This window comes from Equus caballus, chromosome 20 (assembly GCF_041296265.1).
Source record: "Equus caballus isolate H_3958 breed thoroughbred chromosome 20, TB-T2T, whole genome shotgun sequence".
Lineage (NCBI taxonomy): Eukaryota > Metazoa > Chordata > Mammalia > Perissodactyla > Equidae > Equus > Equus caballus.
The window spans coordinates 18,083,237-18,103,372 of record NC_091703.1 but is presented as its reverse complement, the minus strand read 5'-3'; the positions used below and the strand labels follow the sequence as shown (position 1 = coordinate 18,103,372).

General features: G+C 40.0%; 1 protein-coding gene, 1 long non-coding RNA gene and 1 pseudogene across 4 annotated transcripts; 2 read left to right on the top strand and 1 right to left on the bottom strand.

The window, feature by feature from the left end:
- Positions 1 to 2,052: 2,052 nt before the first annotated feature.
- Positions 2,053 to 11,742, bottom strand: FAM8A1 (family with sequence similarity 8 member A1). 2 transcript variants are annotated; one of them, XM_023624491.2, is made up of 5 exons: positions 10,902 to 11,738; positions 9,522 to 9,642; positions 7,752 to 7,875; positions 7,113 to 7,252; positions 2,053 to 5,621 (listed from the first exon to the last, which is right to left on the bottom strand). In XM_023624491.2, the coding sequence occupies exons 1-5, from the start codon at positions 11,614 to 11,616 to the stop codon at positions 5,477 to 5,479; spliced, it is 1,245 nt and encodes a 414-aa protein (XP_023480259.2). In that variant the 5' UTR covers positions 11,617 to 11,738; the 3' UTR covers positions 2,053 to 5,476. The 2 variants fall into 2 exon arrangements, with proteins under 2 accessions (XP_023480259.2, XP_023480260.2); XM_023624492.2 differs by lacking the exon at positions 7,113 to 7,252 and having other exon boundaries at positions 10,902 to 11,742.
- On the top strand, positions 10,669 to 12,365 carry LOC138919367 (uncharacterized). Of its 2 annotated transcripts, none has more exons than XR_011429525.1 (2): positions 10,669 to 10,810; positions 11,903 to 12,365. It is a non-coding gene; the product is annotated as an uncharacterized lncRNA (long non-coding RNA). The 2 variants fall into 2 exon arrangements; XR_011429526.1 differs by lacking the exon at positions 10,669 to 10,810 and adding an exon at positions 10,873 to 10,989.
- Positions 12,366 to 16,167: 3,802 nt separating this feature from the next.
- LOC138919674 (small ribosomal subunit protein uS2 pseudogene) lies at positions 16,168 to 17,196 on the top strand (annotated as a pseudogene).
- The last annotated feature ends 2,940 nt before the right edge of the window (positions 17,197 to 20,136 follow it).

Genomic DNA, 20,136 nt, shown 5'->3' with positions numbered 1-20,136 from the left:
ACCTCAGCCGGACCTTACAAGCGGTGCCATGTCTGGGCCCAGGATCCGAACCAGCGAAACACTAGGCAGCTGCAGTGGAGCAGGCGAACTTGACAACTTGGCCACAGGGCCGGCCCCTCTAATACTTTATTAATAACACACATTTGACATGGACCTGTTTGGGGGCAAACAATAATGGTAAAGTAAACTGGAAATCTGTGGTTTGAGGGTGAGAAGTTAATGACTAATTAAATTGCAGGCGCATTCCTTCTTAGCCATTCTCTAGGCCCGCATGGACAGGAATATTCTGGGAAAGATTTTTCATAAAAAATGTGCTATAAATTATGTTTCATTTTATTTAGTACTTTAAAAAAAAAGTGACTGAAAAGGATACTTAGGGTAGCTTATCTTAAAAAGGAAATCTTCTAGCCCCCAAAACTGAAGCTTATAGGGCTATACTCAAGACTTGTTTTTTCCATCTCAACTGCTGTAATTCTCAGGCTGCAAATGAGAGCACTAGAATACGTTCTTGGTAGCAGCTCAACCTCAAACCTGTTCCTGCTTAAGTTCCGCAGAGGTTATCTCCTTATTGCACTGGTTCAGATTGCAGACCCACTTCTGAGCTATTCCCTGTGGCTGTAACATCAGCCTGGCAGGCTTGGGTTATATGCTCTATACAGAAGTGAAAACCGAGGGCTGTTTGTGGAAGAAGGGGACACATCATGGAAAGAAAACAATAAAAGCCCACTTCCCGTGCTGGACCAGTGAGGGATTTTTAACTGAAAATAATTGCAGAAGGGAGGAAAGCTATATACAGAAAGATTGAATAATCAGGTATGTTTATATAATTTGATTGACGAGGGCTCCAGTCATTCTCACTGAACGTGCATCAGTATAACTTGGTGAGGTGTGTCAAATGTATATTCTAGGCCCTCCTCACCAGAGAGTCATTCATTCCCCGGGTCTGGATATGGCCCAAAACTCGGTATCATTAAATAAGCACCTGGAACTCCTGATGCATGCAGTCCAGGCATGCCACTTTGCTATGTTCTTTTGAGTAATTTACGATTTCAGGCATTAAGAAAAAGTACAATTCAGACAATTGAAAACTGTCTTTAACCAGCTGTTTATTAATATTTGTTACAGATTCTCTCCTGAAATTGTTTATGTAGTTAGGATTTTATTATTTGAAATAAGTGTTGGATTAATTTTAATAATTTGTAACCAGGCCGTAAACTTCCTAGTTCAGCCTGGGGAGCACTTGTTTACTTTAATTGTATTCGCAGTATGTCATTTCCTGGGCCTGTTGAAAGTCTGAAACTCAAGGAAATTTTACAAAGGTTAGCATGTGTCCAATAGAAACTGTCAAATTTGGTATAGTAAAATTGAGAAAATGGGTATGTTGGGTCTAGCTACACACACCAGCTAGATAACTGCGTCAGAGCCTTCATTTCCTTATAATATGGGGCAACTTTTATAAACGTTATCTCAAAAGTTCACTGTAGTTCCAGAATGTGGTGTTTGTGTCTGGGCTCATAACAGCACAGTGCCTACAGGACTCAGACCAGGCCATAGTTTAGCTACATTTATCTTTTAAATCTTTGTCCTTCTTGAGGAACCTGTTTTTTTATCCTGTTCTCCTTCCTCTCTAGATTTGTTCATAAAGGTTAGAATAGGAAATGCTTGTAAGATCTTTCTTAACTAGGTTTACACTGCCCGGCTCAGTCATTTACTAGCTATGAGACTGCACTTCTGGATCCTCATGTGTAATGTGGGCCCTTAATATCGTACACAGTGGTTGGGATGGTTAACAACTTTAAGGAAAGGACAGGGTTAGTTTAACATTGTTAGTCATCTGTGGGTAACTTCTGAGTGATTTGCTAAAAGAATATATCCCCAAAAGTGGGTGATTTTGTTTGATACACCTCTATTTCTGAAAGCACTCTAGTTGACTGCTGTCGCCATTCTCTTGAAGGCAGAGAATGCTAGAGAAGCTGTATTTGGAAGCAAGGTCTCCCTTAAGCAGGAGGTTCTAGAGCAAACCTTCTCAAAGAAATGGGCAAAACACAAAAGCACTGGTGACTGGGTATTTATTGAGACAGAATACAAATCGGTGGCATACAAATTATTAAAAATAGAATGCTGAATTTCATTTATAGGCAAGCCATCAGATACTGTTTGTGGGTCAAGTCCTATAATGAACTACAAGGAAATATAGATACACATTTTGAAATAAGAACTTTACCCAGGCAAGCACATACTGTAAAACTTTTCGCCTTTGGTATAGGGTAATGGGGAATGGTAAGTAACTGAAATGATACTTGTCAGATTTTAGGAATACTGCTGTTAATCAGGCATATTCTTTAAAAGAAACAATAGCCTGTTTTAATAGGGATAAGTGTAGAATGAAAATATTTAATACTCCCAGACCTCTCAAAAAGCTTTATTCCCAAGTAGTAAGTAGTTTCAATTAATTTTCAACTCCTTTCTACCGTTCTTTTGCTGGAAATACTTATGCATAAGTGAAGCACCCAAAGTCACTTAAGGGAATAAATCCTTTTAAAGTAGAGTTAAAACAATTTTTACTCTCATTTGAAACAATAAACACTGAAGACTCATTTTTATAATTTAGAGAAAGTGGTCCTCAAATACAGTGCATCTTTTTCAATCCAAAATAATCTGAGTGAAACTGGAAGGTAAATGTTTAGGTAGAAAGAAGTAACTTCTGAACCAGTGCTATACAAGTAACAGTTGGGCAATATTTTAAAAGCTTACTATCCAAAAGTGTTAGCTGTATTTCTATAATCACACATTAGTCTAAAAGCAAGGCTTGCCATCACTCTCACTTACCTACCTAGGCCCAGCATGAACACGGTCAGTATGTCAAGACTTCTCAAGGTGAACTAACCACTGGGGCTACTTTTAGTAATTGGGTACTGAGATTTTCTAGGTGCTAAGTTAACTGCCTGTTCTGTGGTTTTATTTAGGGCATATTCGTTGAAATAGTATTCTCACTCAGCTTGACTCCTAATTTTTGTTCCCCTATTACTTATCTTGTAAAAGTGATGAGTAATGTTTGTACTATGAAGACAACTTTCTTTTTGCCTTTTTAGGTTAGAGCTTCTGCATGAGAATTATACTTCGACACAGAAAATTAGCATCAGCATCTGGATAACTGAAATAAACTAAATAGAAAAGTATTGAAAAGAGGGAGGTTCCATCCCCCTCAAGCCGGAGAGAAAAAAATGTGACTCCTCCTTCTTGCCTAATGTCATTTTTTCCAACAATTTGGAACCAAAATCTCTTTCCCTAAGTGCCAAATTCATAAACAGGAACAGACTTGGATTTTGTTGTAAAGGCAGACAAGTAATATTTCTATTTATTTCATAGGGCTATACAGTATAACTTGAATCCTGAGATGGGTCGAAATGAACCTACATAGATATTAACCTGAATGACTCAGGTATGGAAAATGTACAGTATTTTAATTATAACTACTGTTTTTGTTTTACTGTACAAATAAAAATAGCCTAGATGGCAAACTGTCCAATTATCTGAGAAGAAATTATACATCAGATGTATTCCAGAGCTACAGGACTGAAAGACATTTCAACCTGAATTCCCAATCAGTGGCAAAAGTAGTCTACACCCCAGTGCTAATGTGTATGCTTACTAAGCAGTAAACTTATGTAACAATTCCTAATTTCTGGTCTTAATAACAAAATAGTGGGTTGTTTTTTTGGTTTGGTTTGGTTTTTTTACTGTGATGTGCCGTAACACTTTAAATACCTTCCTAGAGGCTACAAGTGAATGATCTGTTTAGTACTTTGAGACACTTAGGCTTTCCGTGATGTTGGATTTAACATAAAGTTATTTTGAAAAACATGGTTCATGAAATTTTACAATAAAAATGTATTCATAAGAAACCTGTTAAGGTTTCTATAAACATCAAATGTGAATATTTTCACAGTTGTAAATTTCAAAGAAAAATCCAATTTAAAAATTGATACGATGATAATGCACGTCTTGCATTTGCTCTTAAATGCCAAAAATAAAGCCTAGATTGATCCTTTAAGCAATCTAATTATGAACTGTCCAATACAGTTTAGTGTTTTTTTGGAAAATAACATCAAAGTTGGAGAAAATGCCTCAGAAACAAAACTTTTCGTTCAGGTATATCTCAACACAGCTAACTGGGCCATCTGAAAACGCACACACATATACTTAAAACTCCACAACTTTGCTTCAATAGAATAAATTAAAATGGCAATACACAAAGTATTACTTAGCTCAAAACTTCCTTCAAAACATTATCCTTGGCAGTCCCAAAATGAGCTTTTGGCCCACAGAACCAAAGAACTTAGAATAATGTCTGGAAATTCTACTCTTCCTTGTTACACAGAGAACAGTCCATAATGGGAAAATTGCTAATACTTCACAGGTGACTAGTATTTAATCATCAAATACTAAGATTATTTAACTCGATGTTTCAAAAGTTATGGAACTATATAAAATATAAAAGGAAACTAACTAGTATGTGAATACCCTGTGTATAAAGAGAAGATATATTCAGAACACTGAGAAGCACTAATACTTTCTTCATGCTGCACACATACCGGGAATATTGTTTTACAGTCAATATGCAACAGTTTGATGGAAGTAATTTTTCCCCACATATTTATAGTTTGATTTTGGGCACTGAAAACACTTGCACATGAATTTTAAGATAAATTTACAGTAAAAATTTACTTTTTCCCCCCATCAAAAGCAATCACTAACTTACCTTTTCATTATCAATAATATAGCAATATGACTTAATACTTTTTCATCATCATGCAAAACTTGCCCCAAAGTCCATGTATAAGCATTAAGAATAGCTGTAAAGTTACATCATTCCCGCAGTAAACTGCGGTACAGATTTCACAACTTCAGGTCAGAGAACTGCTGGGCCTGCCTCACTACCCCCTTTCTCTTGAGCTGAGTCATCACCACCTCCTGGGATGGGAGATAAGTGGATTATCAAATTTGTGTCCCCACTCCCTCCCCCCAAAAGGCAAAGACAATTTCCCCAAGAAGTGTTAACTAAAAGATGAATACTGTGTTTACAAAACACAACTGGACATATTCCATTATTCTGGGATAAACCAAAATAAATTTTTAAGGTTTCATTTGGCGATTTCAAAGCTGAAAAGGCTTTCAGTCAATTCTAATGCCTTAGATCTTAAGAAAGTATACTGTCCGTTGTTGATTATGAAACCACTTGCCTTCTTTTTGATCTAAAAACTTTAACACTTGAATTTAACAGATTTTCTTCTGAAAAAGTTCTTTGGCATTCAAGTAAAATCAATACTTCCAGAATAGTCACCTGCATCACACTGGAGCGACTGCTTTAATTTCTAAATCATCAATTAATGTGACCCAGGGATACTGATGGCCTTGATACATAATTTAGTCTTGTCATTATTCCAGAGTATGGAATTCAGGGCTTTTTTGGGCATCATCTGACCCCATTTCTTTTTACCACAATGGTTCCTGCTACAATGTCATAGGCTGTTCGATTATGCTGAAAAAACAGCAGTGTGATGAAAGCAGGGAAAAAAGAAGCAATAGAAAAATTCTTGATCAAAGCTCGTATAGTGGACCTAAAAAATTAAAGCAAAAAATATCTGGTAAGTTGTCTACCAACCACATAGAGATTGATAGTATTCTATAAAGTTCAAAATATGTATTTAAAGCATATTTAAAGTGTAGTTGAGAGAATTTTATCTGAGTTACTTTCAAGTAGCATTATATTATGATCAAACCACCCGGGCTAGTTCTAAAGACTTCATACAACATAAAAGTTAAGACTTTAGAACTTTCACATGAAAGCAGTAGTAAATATGTATTAGAATGTGAACTAAAAGTTTACAGTATTTTCTGGTATTTCCTTTTACTTACCTTTTTCTACAGTCACTCACTACTGTGTGATTATCTTCTAAACTCAGTATGCTTACTTCTACCTTGTGTAAAGTACCAGCATTTTAAATTACTGTGTATTCTATTATCAGCGCTCTTCTTTCTTTATGGGGTCCTGTAATTAAGGAAAGCTTTAAAAAGCTTTCAACAACTGCTCGGAATAGAGAATAATCCTAATAATGTTAGATTTCTGCCTTTTAGTGCACTGAAAGGCTATAGAAAAGCCCAGTGGCTAAGAGTGTGGGCTCAATCCAGACTAGTTGGTTTTAGATCCGTTTTCTACCAACTACTAGTGTTCCACATCTGTAAAAAGGGGATAATAGTACCTATCTTATACGGTTGTTAGGATTAAATTAGTTAATATATACGCAGTGTTTTCAACAGTGCTTGGCATATAAGAGGTGCTCAACAAACATCAGCCATTATGGACTCTCATTAAAAGTAGTAGCCAAGATTATTATAATCACAAAATTGTAAGGAAATTTTGACGATGTCAGCAAAATCAAGGCTTCTTCTAGAGTCTCTTGTTCATATTTCTTTATATAACAATCCAGCTCTGAATCACTGGCAGCAGTTCCTGCCAGTTTCTTGTACTGCTCAACGGATTACCACCTACTCACCTCCACAACTTCCATTATCACTGTCTGTACCTCCCCCCACAGCCAGACGCCAACAGCGAGCCATGAGTACTGGGAGTATTACAAGTTCTATCACTTAAGAGCAGGAGCAAGATGCATGCATGCATAGCTGTCAAAACTCTTACTGCCTATTCAAGATGGGATAATGACAGGGACTACCAAGCGGAAGCTCAAGGCAGATCAGTAACCCATTATCCAGAGATCTAGAGGATAAAAAAGCTAGGCACAGAGCCCTGCTATCGATAGCATCAACAGCCAAATCAGCCTCTCATTATTGTGACTTATATTTCATAAAATGGTTATCTTGAAAATGTATACTGAAGAGGGGTCCACAATCAAATAACAGTATTGAAAAACACTCATAAACTTTGTTTCAAACTTAATAAATGTAAGCCTATCTATACATGCCATGAAAAAGAAAAAAAAAATACCAACATCCTAAAAATACTATATCAAATGGTATAACTTAGGAATTATATTACTATACTTAAATTTTTTTTTCATAAGTACATAGATTAAGCTAAGAAAAGAACTTACGTTGTAATGCTAACATTTGAGGAAGGGATCACTAAAACCCGACTTGGTGCAATAAGCACTGATGTGTCACATGTCACAACTCGAAGCCCTAGCAGGAACTTCCCTGGGGTAGCTCCACCTGCTCCCCAAATGCAAATTATCTAAGGAAAGAAGGATAATTTAGAAATAATTTACTGGCTCTACTATACCAATTTTAAAGGTAAGTTTTCCTGCTATACTATAAATGTTTTAAAAATTTCAAGTTGAAAGAATTTCATAGAATACTAAATGGTTAACTTTTTAATGCATTTCTGCAGGTCTATCATCTTCAATACAAGATTTCTACTGTAATATTTCTCTATGACCCATTATATTTTTTAGCAAGTTGTTTCTATGGAAAAATACATTTCAAGTTCCACAACCAACTTATATTTTTGAACCACAAGACAAAAATACATTACAAAGAAATTGCAAAATGTCTCCATTCAGAAACTTTTTTTTAACTTGAAAAGCATTACGTTAATTAAAGAAAACTTGGAAAAAAAACAGAACGAGACATTTGACAAATACATGACTATAAATTTCCATTACTTTTTTGTCTTGGGCTGATACTCTAAAATTAGATTGTTAACTATTAATGTGCTAAAGCCAGCAGCTTACCTCATAGAAACAAACTAATAATCTGTATACAAGAGCCACAGCCATCATTTTCTGCAAGTCTTCCATTGACGTGTCCTCGTCTATTTCTTCTATTATATAGTGCATAGCAAACTTAGAGATATCCCTACACAAAATTAATAGTTGGGGGTTAGAAAGAATTAGTTACCAGAGCAGCTGCTTTTTTTTTTTTTCCCATTAGTGTAAATCACAAACTTTAATTGAAATTCTAAACTAATCTTCAGGTTTCCAACCATCTAGTTTCACAAAACGTTCCTTCAATCATTCAACAAATAAGCAGCACTATCACAAGCAGGCACTGGACTAGCCCTGGGGATAGAACGGCGAATGCGTTCAACATGGTCTCTGCTTTCCTGGAGGTTCTAGCCTAGCAGGGAAAAACAGTGATAAGTAATAATAAAGCGGGATAAGGGCTATGATAGGGAACTGCAGGGTACTTAGAAACACATACTAGGTACTCTTAACTTAGTGAAGGCTTCCCAGAAATGACATTTGAGATCTAAAGGATGAAGAGAAGTTAGTCAAACTAAGAAGGGAGAAGTTCCAGAGAGAGGGACTAATGAGAGAAAACCCTGGAGCAAGTGTGAGGGAAGCTGTAGGCAGTTTAGTATGGCTCAAATATTAAGTGTGAGAGGCGACAGTGACTAGGAAATAAAGCCATATGTAAAACCCTATGAAAACATTAAGACTTTATCCTGATGGCAGTGAGAAGCCTCTGAAGGGTTTTGAGGCAGGAGAGGGGCAGAATCAGAATTTGTGATCTCTCTCGTGTTCTATCAGAGACTGGATGGAGATAAAACAGGAGACAGGACACTGAGATACCAGTCAGAAGATTTTTGCTATAACCCAGGCAAGAGATGACTAACTGGACTAGGGAGAAGCAATGACAATGACAAAAGGTCAGACAGCAAAAAGAGGAAACAGTCTGGGTTGAAGGTCAGGAGACAGCAGAAAGGAGCGCTTACCGGATTGGCTGTGTCGTGGGGAGGGGAGGGAGGGAGGGAGAGACAGGGAGGAAGCACAGTAACATTCAGACTGCTGGCAAGGGCCCTGAAATTTCACTACCAGGGTTTGAACTTGACTCTCACTTATTACCTTTCAAACTTTGTAAATTCTGGGTTTACATTCTTGTAAGCCCAAATTTCAATCTCTATAAAATGGAGGTATTAACCTCCGCCTCACAGTGACGGTAAGATTACACAAGAATCCATCTAAAGAGGTGAAGTCAATGCCTAGTTTGGAGAAAGTCCTTAGCAACTGATAACCACTATTATGATCATTCATCTGAAAGAAGGATTATTCAAATAAACGGCTCACTTTGCAGTTCACTTGGGACTTGCCTGATCCTATAAGCAATCCCCTTCGGAAAAGCCATCTGGCTGATTATTAATACTTCATCTACCAAAAACTCTTAATGCCTTTGTCTTTAGGTACTCCACTCTGCACGAGGAAATTAGTCCTTGACCTAAGAAAACAGTGACTAAAATCAAACCAGGTTTGGAGTTTCCTTTTACCTACTTTTGATAGATGAGATTCCCACAGATCTTGTAGAATTTATTAAATGTTTTTCTCTCCTTTGTAGTTATTTCTTAAAACCGACAAGATAAAAACAAACCTGAAAAAGCTCCTAAAGAACTCATGACACTGGCACACAGATTATCCGTAGTCACTTGCAGGCATGAACGGAACTTAAGAAAGCAACATCTCTAGACAGTAGGCATTAAAACCTTTCTGCAAATGGCCTGAACTTACTTTATTCCACTGAGGTGCATAATGCTTAAGACAATGGTTGCTTTTATAAAGAAGAGAATAAAGAAATCCACCATCTCTGCCATAAATCTGTGGGCCAAGGACGGAATAACATACTCTCTGCCTGCAAAAAAAAAAAAAAGTAAAGAAAAAATTAGGAATACTAATCATTTCACAGAGGCCTTGAAACACTAGCCAGGTAATAAATGGGGAAGGTAAAGTCAAGATACAACTTAGCCATAAGAAACAATTTCTAACCTTGCAACAATTATTGGTATTGACTCCATCAATAGTGCACGTATTGACTCCATCAATAGTGCACGTTATTAAAATATAGCAACCCCACTTCTCTATTTCCTGAACAGTTTAAAGTTTGCTTTCACTTCCATCATGTTGAAAAGTGGTTTCACAGATAAGTTTAACTATTTAAGGTACTCAATACATTTCACTAGGGACTCAAATGAGAATCCAGGTGATCACAGCCTATGACACAAAATTAAACTTTTTTTTTTTTTTTACCAAAAATCAAGGTTAAGTATAGACAATTAATACAAAGTAAATCCCTGTGTTCCTCACATTACCCCCTATTCATTTCGTTTGTCTTGCTTTCTAGGTAATAAATTCAAGGATTACGAATCTGTCATCCTAAATTCTAAATGGGATCTAATTCCAGCATCAACTAGTTCTTGTCCCATATATCTGTGGGCTGAATAAGATAAAAGTCTAAATAATAAACTAAAAAGTGCAAGTAATTCAAAATATTCTAATTCCCATACAGAACTAAACAGACAATATACAAGATTACGCCAGGGCCCAGTGAAAGGTTTATAACTCCAGTGGTAATCATGTAAATCTCTTTTTACATCCGTCAGTTCCACCGTCCTTAATATACCGGGAATACGTAATTATATTAGTTACATATTCTATGTTATCGATACCATAAATCTTATAGTACAACATATAGATAATGTATAATAAATCCACGTCTGGATTATTTCCAGCATTGCCAGTCAACCCCTCCACCCCCGCCCCGTCCCCAGAGTGTGGGTTTGTCATCTGAGAATTACGCTCTGCATCTCACTCTCCAGAGCGTGGCGATCACGGTTAAGAGGACGGAAGAGGGGCCAAGATTGCTTTACGCTTGGAAACTAGTCCCAAGAGGAAGGCAATCCATTCGGAGTGCCAGGTCTAAGAGGAAACCGTCCAGCCCCGCTGGACGCTTCGCAAACGGACGCCTGGGCAAACGAAGGCTGATGCCCACGGACACAGCCCGGTCCGGGCGGCCGAGGCAGGTACCAGCCGTAACGAGCCTGCCCGCCCTGCCCCGGGAGCGCGGCGGCCCTTGCCGCTCCGCCCAGCCTCTCCCCCCGCAGCGCGTCTCACCTGCCTGCCGCCCGGTCTCGCTCGGGGCTCGCGAAGGGGCGGCGGAGCCTACCCTCGTCACTGGGGCTGCCCGGACGGCTGCCTGCCCGTGAGGAGCCCGGGGTCCCAGGCCCGCGACGGGGGCAGGGGTGGGGACGCCGGGAGCCGCCCCCGGCTCGGGCCCCGCGGCCGCGGCGCTCAGGAAGTAGAAGGGGTTGTAGTAGCCGAGCTGGGGGGTCTGCGGCCCGGCCGGGGGGGCGGCGCCGGCGGCCGAGAGGCAGCTCGGCGTGGGCGGCTGGGGGCTGCAGTAGGCGGGCAGGGCGGCCAGGCCGCTGTGCCAGGTGAGGTAGCCGCAGTAGGACTGCCACAGCCACTCGTGCACCTGCCGGGAGTACTCGCGGGCGCTCAGCCGCGCCGGCCTCTCCCGGGGCGCCGCGGCCTCGGGCACCTCGCAGCCCGCCGGCTCCTGCGGCCCCGCACCGGGGCTGGAGGCCGCCTCCCCCGGCTTCCCGGGCTCGCGCGGCGGCTGCGACTCCTCGGCGGCGGCCGCAGCGGGCGCGAGGCCCAGGGCGGGGGGCCGGCCCGGGACCTGGGGCTCGGCCTGCGACCCGTCCCGGGGGCGTGGGGCGGCGGCGGCGGCAGGAGGGCCTCTCAGGGAAGGGACGGGCTCGGGGTCCCCTCCGCCGTCGTCCTGCCCGGGAGGGCGGCCTCGGGCTTCCTCTGGCCCCTCTGCCATCGTCGCCTCAGCAGCACCCTCGGTGATCCTGTCACTGCGCCCTCTCCCTCCCCCACTGGGCCCTCCCCAACGGCCCGGTGGCCACCGCAGCAGCCGCAGGCGTCAACAATCCGCCACCGGAAGCGGAAGCCCCGCCCCTCAGCAGCGACGCAGGCCGCGGGGCGGAGCCGGGCAGGGAGGGCGTGGAACTGGGGCTGTGGGGCCGTGGGCTGGCCTGGTGGGACTCGCTGGCTTATTGGCTGTTGGGCATAGGCTGTCACCCAGCGCCGCCTCTCTCGCTCTTAAGGTTTTCATGAAGGCCCAAGTTTCTCCAGATCATCCACGGGATGTGGACTCGGGCTGTCCCGGGAGAAACGGCTGATGGAGGAAGAGGATTTACGAGAGGGGTCCCAGAAGTCCGCGCCGCCTTGTCTGTTACCGAACTGTTTTAGTCTCCAGGCACTGGGCTCGTTGCTTATTTCCACCTGCGGTGTTCCAATTAAACTACTCCTCGGCCATGTGTACTCAAGAAGGTGGTACAAGACGTATCCCCTTAGAGGATAAGAAAGTAATAGTCAAACTAGGATATAGATCAATATAGTATGCCTCAGCTGCAGAGGTTTTCATTGTTAAGAGAAGGGAAGAGAGATAATGCTGATGGAAGAGCTAGACGCTGTCATCATCCTGGAGCTAACGTGTGTCCATAAAATCTTAGTTTCCACTGCTGTAGACACGAACTTACTACGCCAGTAAAACTGCATTTTCTCAAATCCATTGTCTCAACTTTTGGTGCCTTTTATTTTGTGTTAAGGCAAGGCCCTGTTCATTGTCCAGGGCTTTCAGCCTTCTCTGAGTACCCTAGCCCAGGCACGATTTCTCCTTCCTCTGAACTATAAATAACACCTTACATATTTATATGTTAATGTACTTTCTTATTTCCTCAAGTTGATTGAGTGATAGGAGTATGTCTTTGTATCCGCAGTACCGTACAGAAGACCTACAGGGGCCAAGTACTGTGGGTATACTTAGTCCTAACGACATGGAGAATCATTCTTGACTTTGTTTTGGGAGATATAAAAGTGAAAAGGTGTAACTTTTGCTGTTAAGAAGTTAATGATTTAGCTAAAAGGTGTAAATATTCCCCTTAAGAAGCTATAGAGAAGGACTTTCACTTGAAGACCTATTTACGACAATATGAGTATAATGTGAATCCAAAATAAGGGAAAGATCATGGTGGCCTGTAGCTAGAAAGGTTACCCTTACAAAGTTGGTTTTAAAATCAACTGTGAGGACATTGTAACACTTAGACAAGCATCCCAAGTTTAGGTGAGGGAAGCAGGAGCAGCGGGAACAAAGGCATGAAGATGGCATGGAATGAGTGTGAAATACTGTGGTTTTGGAGACGTGGACTTTGTTTTGGATACCACAGATTATATAGCACCTGGCACAGTGCCACCCACATAGTAGACATTTATTTTAATCGGGCTTCTTGGTTGTAATTGTCAGAAATCCAATTATAACTGATGCAAGAGAAAACAAAGTATGTGAATTTATTGACTTGCATAACTAAAAACTTCAAGAGTAGTTTAGGTTTCAAGGATATCTAGTTACAGATAATCAAATAATAACTTTCGGAATCACCTCTTTTTCTCTGATGTTGATTTTGAGAAAAGTAAGAGTGTTTTTGTTTCAGTGATAAAAAAACCTAATTCTAACTGGCTTAAGCAAAAATGAAATTTTTTGCTTTATGTAACCAACAAGTTCAGAGGTTCTACAGAATATAAGAGGGTGCAAAAGTCCACATAATAGGCATTCCAAAAGAGAGAAGAAGAATTAATGGCTGGTAATTTTCTAGAATTAAAGAAAGATGACTCTTCAAATTGAAGAAGCATAAGTTTTGAGAAAACAATATATGCATCATGATGAATTTAAGCAAAGAGAAAATTTTAATGATCTTAATAGCAGATAAAACATAACCTACCTACAAAGAAATGACATTTAGACTGGAAGCCGAATTTTCAAAAGTAAAAATATATGCTAAAGAGAGTGGATATATATAGTGCTGAGGGGAAACTATCAACCACCTAGAATGTTATAACGAAGTAAATCATGCTCAAGAATGAGGATGCGATGTAATGCACCACTGCCAATACAAATGACATCCTGGTCAACCCTAGCTCCTTCCCATCACACTCAGCTAAGGACTGAAGTCTCAGGAGTGTAGAAAGAGACATATTCATGAGACAAAAATACAAATGGATTCTGGATAGGTGACAGTGCATGAATTTTGAATCTTCATGAATCCCCACATAAAAACAGACTAGATAGTGAAACCAAAAATGCATAGAACAGCATTTATAATAAATCTAGATGACAGATAACTCCATAAACCCCAAAATACAAGAGGGTGGAGTCAAACCACAAATGCAAAACTTGCACAGTGTCAGTGCCCAAAAAATCAAATCAAAACTGTATTAAGAGATTAAGAAAATGATGTAAGACATGAAATGGCAAAATAAGTCAGAATAAGAAAAACTCAGAACTGAAGTAACAGAACTTGGGAAAGAATTAGAAATAAGAGAAAAAATGATTTCAGAAAAGAATACTAAACTAGAAGGAACAAACACAACAGATAGTGCCCAAAAGAACTAGAATTTGAAAATAAGATTTTTTTAAGTCAAAAAGAAATATAGAAAGAGAAATGATTTGAGAGAAATGATAAATATTGAAGCTAGGCAAAGAAGATCCAACATATGGATAGAGGGTCCCTGATAAAGCAAAGCAAAGCCGGTTAACAGAATACAACACATTATAATTCAAGAGAACTTTTCCTGAAATAGAAATATATACCTTCTATTTATATATATTCAAATATATTTATATATTCCTATGTATATTTATATATATATTTGAAACCTCATATCGAAAGAGCGTACTGTGTACCTGAAAACATTGAGAATGAACAAGATATGTTCTAGTAAAATTCTTAGTCTTTACATTTTGAAAAGTGGTCATTTAGGCCGAAAACGTAATTTATGAGAGAAAAAAATTGGATTATCATAAGACTTCAACATTAACACTTTATGTGAGGAAAAAAATGGTGAAACATTTAAAATATTCAAAGAAAGAAAAGGAGAACCGAGGACTTTGTATCTAGCAAAACTAGCTTTCAAGTATAAAAGGATAGACTAATTTGTTATTAAAATGAAAGAACTTAGAGAATGTTATTCACTTGAGTTCTTCCTGAGGAATCTACTAGAGAATGAAGCTCAGCAACCAAAATGACTAACAGAAGCTTCTTGGAGAAATGGATGATTCTAGTTCTGGTGCAGGAAATTTATAGAATGAGTATAAAATACCTTGTCATACTAGAGAGCAGAGGAACTATTAAAGATGTCTAGGATCGTGCCCAAAGGATTCAGGAGCAAACTGGAAGAGGCTCCCTCCGGCCAAAGATGGGACAATTTGAGGCCAATAAGGGTAATGATTAGAATGGACCGAAACCCAATACGTATGTTTGAATACACAAACTCAAATAATGTATAGTCTTACCAAAGGGATTATACCTGAGTCTGATCAAGCCTCTAGATCCAACTGCCCATTTGCAAGAAACAGAGGACAAAGAAGTATGCTGAAATATACCACGAATGTGCGATCTGCAAAATCCAGACTATGGAGAACCCTACAAGTCAAACGACTGAGTTCTTAAGTAGATAAACTGTAAGAAAAAGAAAGAAATAGGAAGAACCATTAGATTAAAGGAGACTTGAAGACATCAAATTAAAGAAAAGATCAAGACTAAATTTTAGTGTCTAGGAATACACAAAGAAATACAAAAAGGTGATGACTTTCAAAGTCAGGATAGTGATTACTTTTCAGGGAGGAAGGCATTTGTGATTGGGGTGGAGCACACAGAGGCTTCTAGTATGGCTGACAAAATTCTATATCTGGATTTGCAAAGCAGTTACAAGGATGTTCACCTTATAATAAACTATCAAGCTGTTAAATTGACAAAAATGGAGGGTTAAATGAATTTGAGAAAAATAGTCTGAAAAAGCATGGTAAACTGACCACATGTACTCAAATCTTTTCCAAAACACCCATTGAAATGAAATAAGAGAATAAAATTATAAACCTACAAAATGGATGTAGTTTTGCAAGATAGAAGTTCACGACTTAAGGAAGAGAGCCTCAGAACTTGGAGGTATAACGTACTTTGGAACGTGGAAGTAAAGCATGGGGCTTACAGGAAGCGGGTTAAGTAAAAGTTTTTATCAGTGACTCTATATCTCCCCATTTTCCCAACCCTGTTCTTGAAATTCCATCAGCCAAACCTGTGCCTCCTAAGCTAGATATTGGAGTATTCTTTTGAGAACCTGGATGGTCCCAGAGAAATCCTTCAATATGTTACCATTTGGGGGCCCAAGAACAAAAGTTTGGTTTGCCAGTTTATCACTCTACCAGTAGATAAGAGTAGACATTTAGGAAAAGTCTCCAGAACAAAAGTGAAATCTATAAATATGTTTGAGTTGTGGAAAATAATATTGATGAGCATTTGACAATTAAAAAAATAGTTGGATAGGCATACAGAAAATGAAACAAAATTTTTTTAAAAAGGCAATCATTAACCAGAAAAAGCAAGTCTTTCCATGCTACCCAGAAAGGCATTCATACGGCATTGTTCTGAGTTCCCGTTGTAACTTAAAGAGAAACTTTCACAATGTCCAGAGCCCTTGATATTCTGCAAAGGAATGAGGTGGATGTTCTCAAATTCCTTGCAGCAGGAACCCTTTTAGGTGGCATCGACTTAGACTTCCAAATGGAACAGTTCATATACAGGAGGAAAAGTGACATCCACGTCATAAATCTTAAGAGAACCTGGGAGAAGCTTTTGTTGGCAGCTTTTGCCATTGTAGGCATTGAAAACTCGCTAATGTCAATGTCATATACTTCAGGAATACTGGCCAATGAGCTGTGCTGAAGTGTGCTACTGCCACCAGGGTCACTCCTATTGCTGGCCTCTTCGCTCCTAGGACCTTCACTAACCAGATCCAGGCAGCTTTCCAGGACGGTGACTCCTGGTGGTTACAGATCTCAGAGCTGACCGCAGCCTCTCACAGAAGCATCCTATGTTAACCTGCCTGCCATTGCTCTGTGTAACACAGATGCTCCTCTGCACTACACGGACATTGCCATCCCATGCAGCAAGAAGGGAGCTCACTCAACAGGTCTGATGTGCTGGATGCTGGCCCAGGAAGTTCTGCACATGGGTGGCACCATCTCCCGTGACCAACCTTGGGAGGTCACACCTGATCTCTATTTCTCCAGAGATCCTGAAGAGATTGAAAAGGAAGAGCAGGCTGCTGCTGAAAAGACTGTGATGGAGGAGGAACTTCAGGGTGAATGGACTGCTCCAGCTCCCAAGTTTACTGCTACTCAACCTGGGGTCACAGACTGGCCTGCAGGCACACAGGTGCCCTCTGCCTATCCAGCAGTTCCCTACTGAAAACTGGAGCACTCAGCCCACCGCTGGAGACTGGGCTGTGGCTTCTACTGCTCAGGCCATTGAAATGGGTAGGATCAACCACTGCGTTGTCTTAGAAGCTGTTCTTCCACAGACTGTTAAACAGAAAATGGAAATAGAGAGATGGAAAATAAAGTTTTTTACAAAGCCCAAGAAAGGAAATGAAATATAATCATAATTACTACTTATTCATCACTGAATAATATTTACAGAGTCATAATAATATCAATCATTTTATTTTAATGAAAACTGTGATGTATTTAAGAGGGTGGGATATAGAGAAAGTGGGAGGAAGGCATAAGTTAGCTAAATGCTGATCTCCTATATTAAGAAGTTAATAGATGACATCTAAAACTGATATATATAAAAAAAATTGAAGTAAATATATTATTTAGAAATATGGAAGAAAATGCCAGATGAAAAAGCTAAAAGAATTGAAAGTACTCAGGGTCACCTTCATAAAAGGCACTTAAACCTGTCAGAAAGTTGTTGTAATATCCTGATTTTGTAAAAGTCAAAACAAAAAACACTCCCATCTGCAAGAAATTAAGCATAACATCTATGTTGTGAAGACACCTGCTAGGGGTATGCAGTGCACACCCTACACAACAGTGAGCTTCTTCCAGGGAGCAGGATGGGGGTCAGAGTGAGGAATGTGAGGCAGGGTATTGCCATTTTTTAGTTGTTTGATTTTTTAAAACTATATATATTACTCTGATGGCAAAGAGGAAGGAAAGTAGAAAAGAAGAGAAAGATATGGCTGATTTCTGGTATGGCTGAATAGAGAGTGTTCAAATAATGTCATCAGGATCTGGGTTCTGTCTCTACAATGCAAGCTCTCTTCTTAGGATCAAAAGATGGCTTCGGCCTTTACATTTTCTCCTAGTCTTGAGAAGGAGTGAGTTTTCTATGGGTGAAAGTTGTGGGCTAATAGATGGAGCCTGGAGCAGTTAAGGGATAGAAGAGTCAGTGAAAGAACAAGACAACAACAGCAGGAAAGAACACTTAGAACCAAATAGGAAATAGAAGATTCAAAAAAAAAAAAAAGGAAAAATTTAAAATCTAGCAGAAGAGTCAAGGAAAATGGAGATGGAGAAAAGAACACAGAATTGAAGAGGACATTGCTGACTCTGACAGAACCGTTCCACGGAGCACTGGAAGCCAAATCGATCTATTGCAATGGTTTTCAAAGTCTGGATCTTAGACCAGCAAGCAATAGCTGCATCACCTGGGAACTTGTTAGAAATGTAAATTCTTGGGTCCCGTGTCAGACCTTCTGAATCAGAGACTCTGGACCTGGGCCCCACCAATCTGTGCTTTAACAAGACCTCCAGTTGATTCTCATGCACTCTAAAGTTTCTTGGTGGTGTAAATTGGTACAATCCCTATCTGGGACAATTTAACAATATCAGTTATAATTAGAAATGCATATATATGTCCTCTGACTCAGCATTTTCACTTGTAGAAGCACATCTTACAGTTATTTGCATGCAGACAAAATGACTTATGGACAGGTTTGCAGCATTATTTGATTGGAAACCAGATGTCCATCAGTAGGGGATTGGTGAAGTCTGTAGTGGTGCATCTATACCATATAATGCTATGTAGCCATAATAAACATGAGGAAACTTTACATGCTATCTCCCAGACGAGTTGTACTGATATTTCCAGAGTAAGTTGCAAAAACAGGGGCCAGCCCCGTGGTTGAGTGGTTAAGTTCACACGCCCTGCTTCAGTAGCCCCGGGTTTCGCCAGTTCAGATCCTGGGTGTGGATATGGCACCTCTCATCAGGCTGTGCTGAGGTGGCATCCCACATAGCACAAACGGAAGGACCCACGGCTAGAATATACAACTGTGTACTGGGAGGTTTTGGGGAGAAAAAGAAAAGAAAAAAAAAACATTGGCAACAGATGTTAACTTAGGTGCCAATGTTTAAAAATAAATAAATAAACAAGTAAATGTATTCAGTTGCAAAAACAAGGCGCAGAATAGCATATCTATTGTGCTGTCATTTGTCTGGAATAAGAAAGGAACAAAATAACATACATAATGCATTGACCTTATGTGTGTTGATAAAACCTCTGGAAGGACAAATATGAAATAATACAGTTACCTATTGAGAGGATTAGGAACTAGGTTATAAGGAAAAGAGTGAGAGGGTATTTGAATCCTGGGACTTTATTACTTAATCCAAAAAACATATATCTTAAAATTCTCCCATGAATTCTCTATTACTCTAAAGCAGGTTGTCATCGATTTTACTGGAGAGTGCTATGATATCACCTGCGATGCCACTGGTCTCCCTGTCTCCATCTCCAGTCCTGATCACCTCCAGTTCACTTCGTACACTGCTGTAGACAGAGTTCCTCTAAGTCCAGATAATCAACCAAGAGACAGAGCTTGTGATACCTTTCCTGAGTCCCACAAGTCCTCCTTTTCCCCAAGTGATTGATGCTGGAAAAGACTATCACATCCAAGGTGACCAGGTCTCTGTGCTGCACATGCATTTGCAAACCTCAATAATATACTGCATTCAAAGGCAGCGCCGACTCATATGCATAAAGTATCAAGGGGGCCATTTTATTTCTCTTTCTGTAATTGTTATTCAATGCTTTGGATTTCAGGTCCAAACTAGGAAATTTTACTTTGAAGATTTTATTTATTTTTTCCTTTTTCTCCCCAAAGCTGCCCGGTACATAGTTGTATATTTTTAGTTGTTGGTTCTTCTAGTTGTGGCATGTGGGACGCCGCCTCAGCATGGCCTGATGAGTGGTGCCATGTCCGCACCCAGGAACCAAACTGGTGAAACCCTGGGCCGCTGCAGCAGAGCACGCAAACTTAACCACTCTTCCATGGGGCTAGCCCTGCAAATTTTACTTTAAACATATTTGATATTTTTGGTTTTTATGTAACAAGATTGCAGAAGGTTGGCTTTATCTTTATGTAACCCTAACTTACTCTAGACTCTGAGGTTTGGGAGCAGAGTGAGAGGAGGACAGCTGGTGTTTGGGTGTGT

Coding starts and splice junctions, on each gene's coding strand:
- FAM8A1 (XM_023624491.2), bottom strand. CDS start 11,616: ATGGCAGAGGGGCCAGAGGAAGCCCGAGGCCGCCCTCCCGGGCAGGAC. Junction 9,643..10,901: donor CGAGACCGGGCGGCAGGCAG/GTGAGACGCGCT, acceptor TTTTTTTTGCAG/GCAGAGAGTATGTTATTCCG. Junction 7,876..9,521: donor ATGCACCTCAGTGGAATAAA/GTAAGTTCAGGC, acceptor AATTTTGTGTAG/GGATATCTCTAAGTTTGCTA.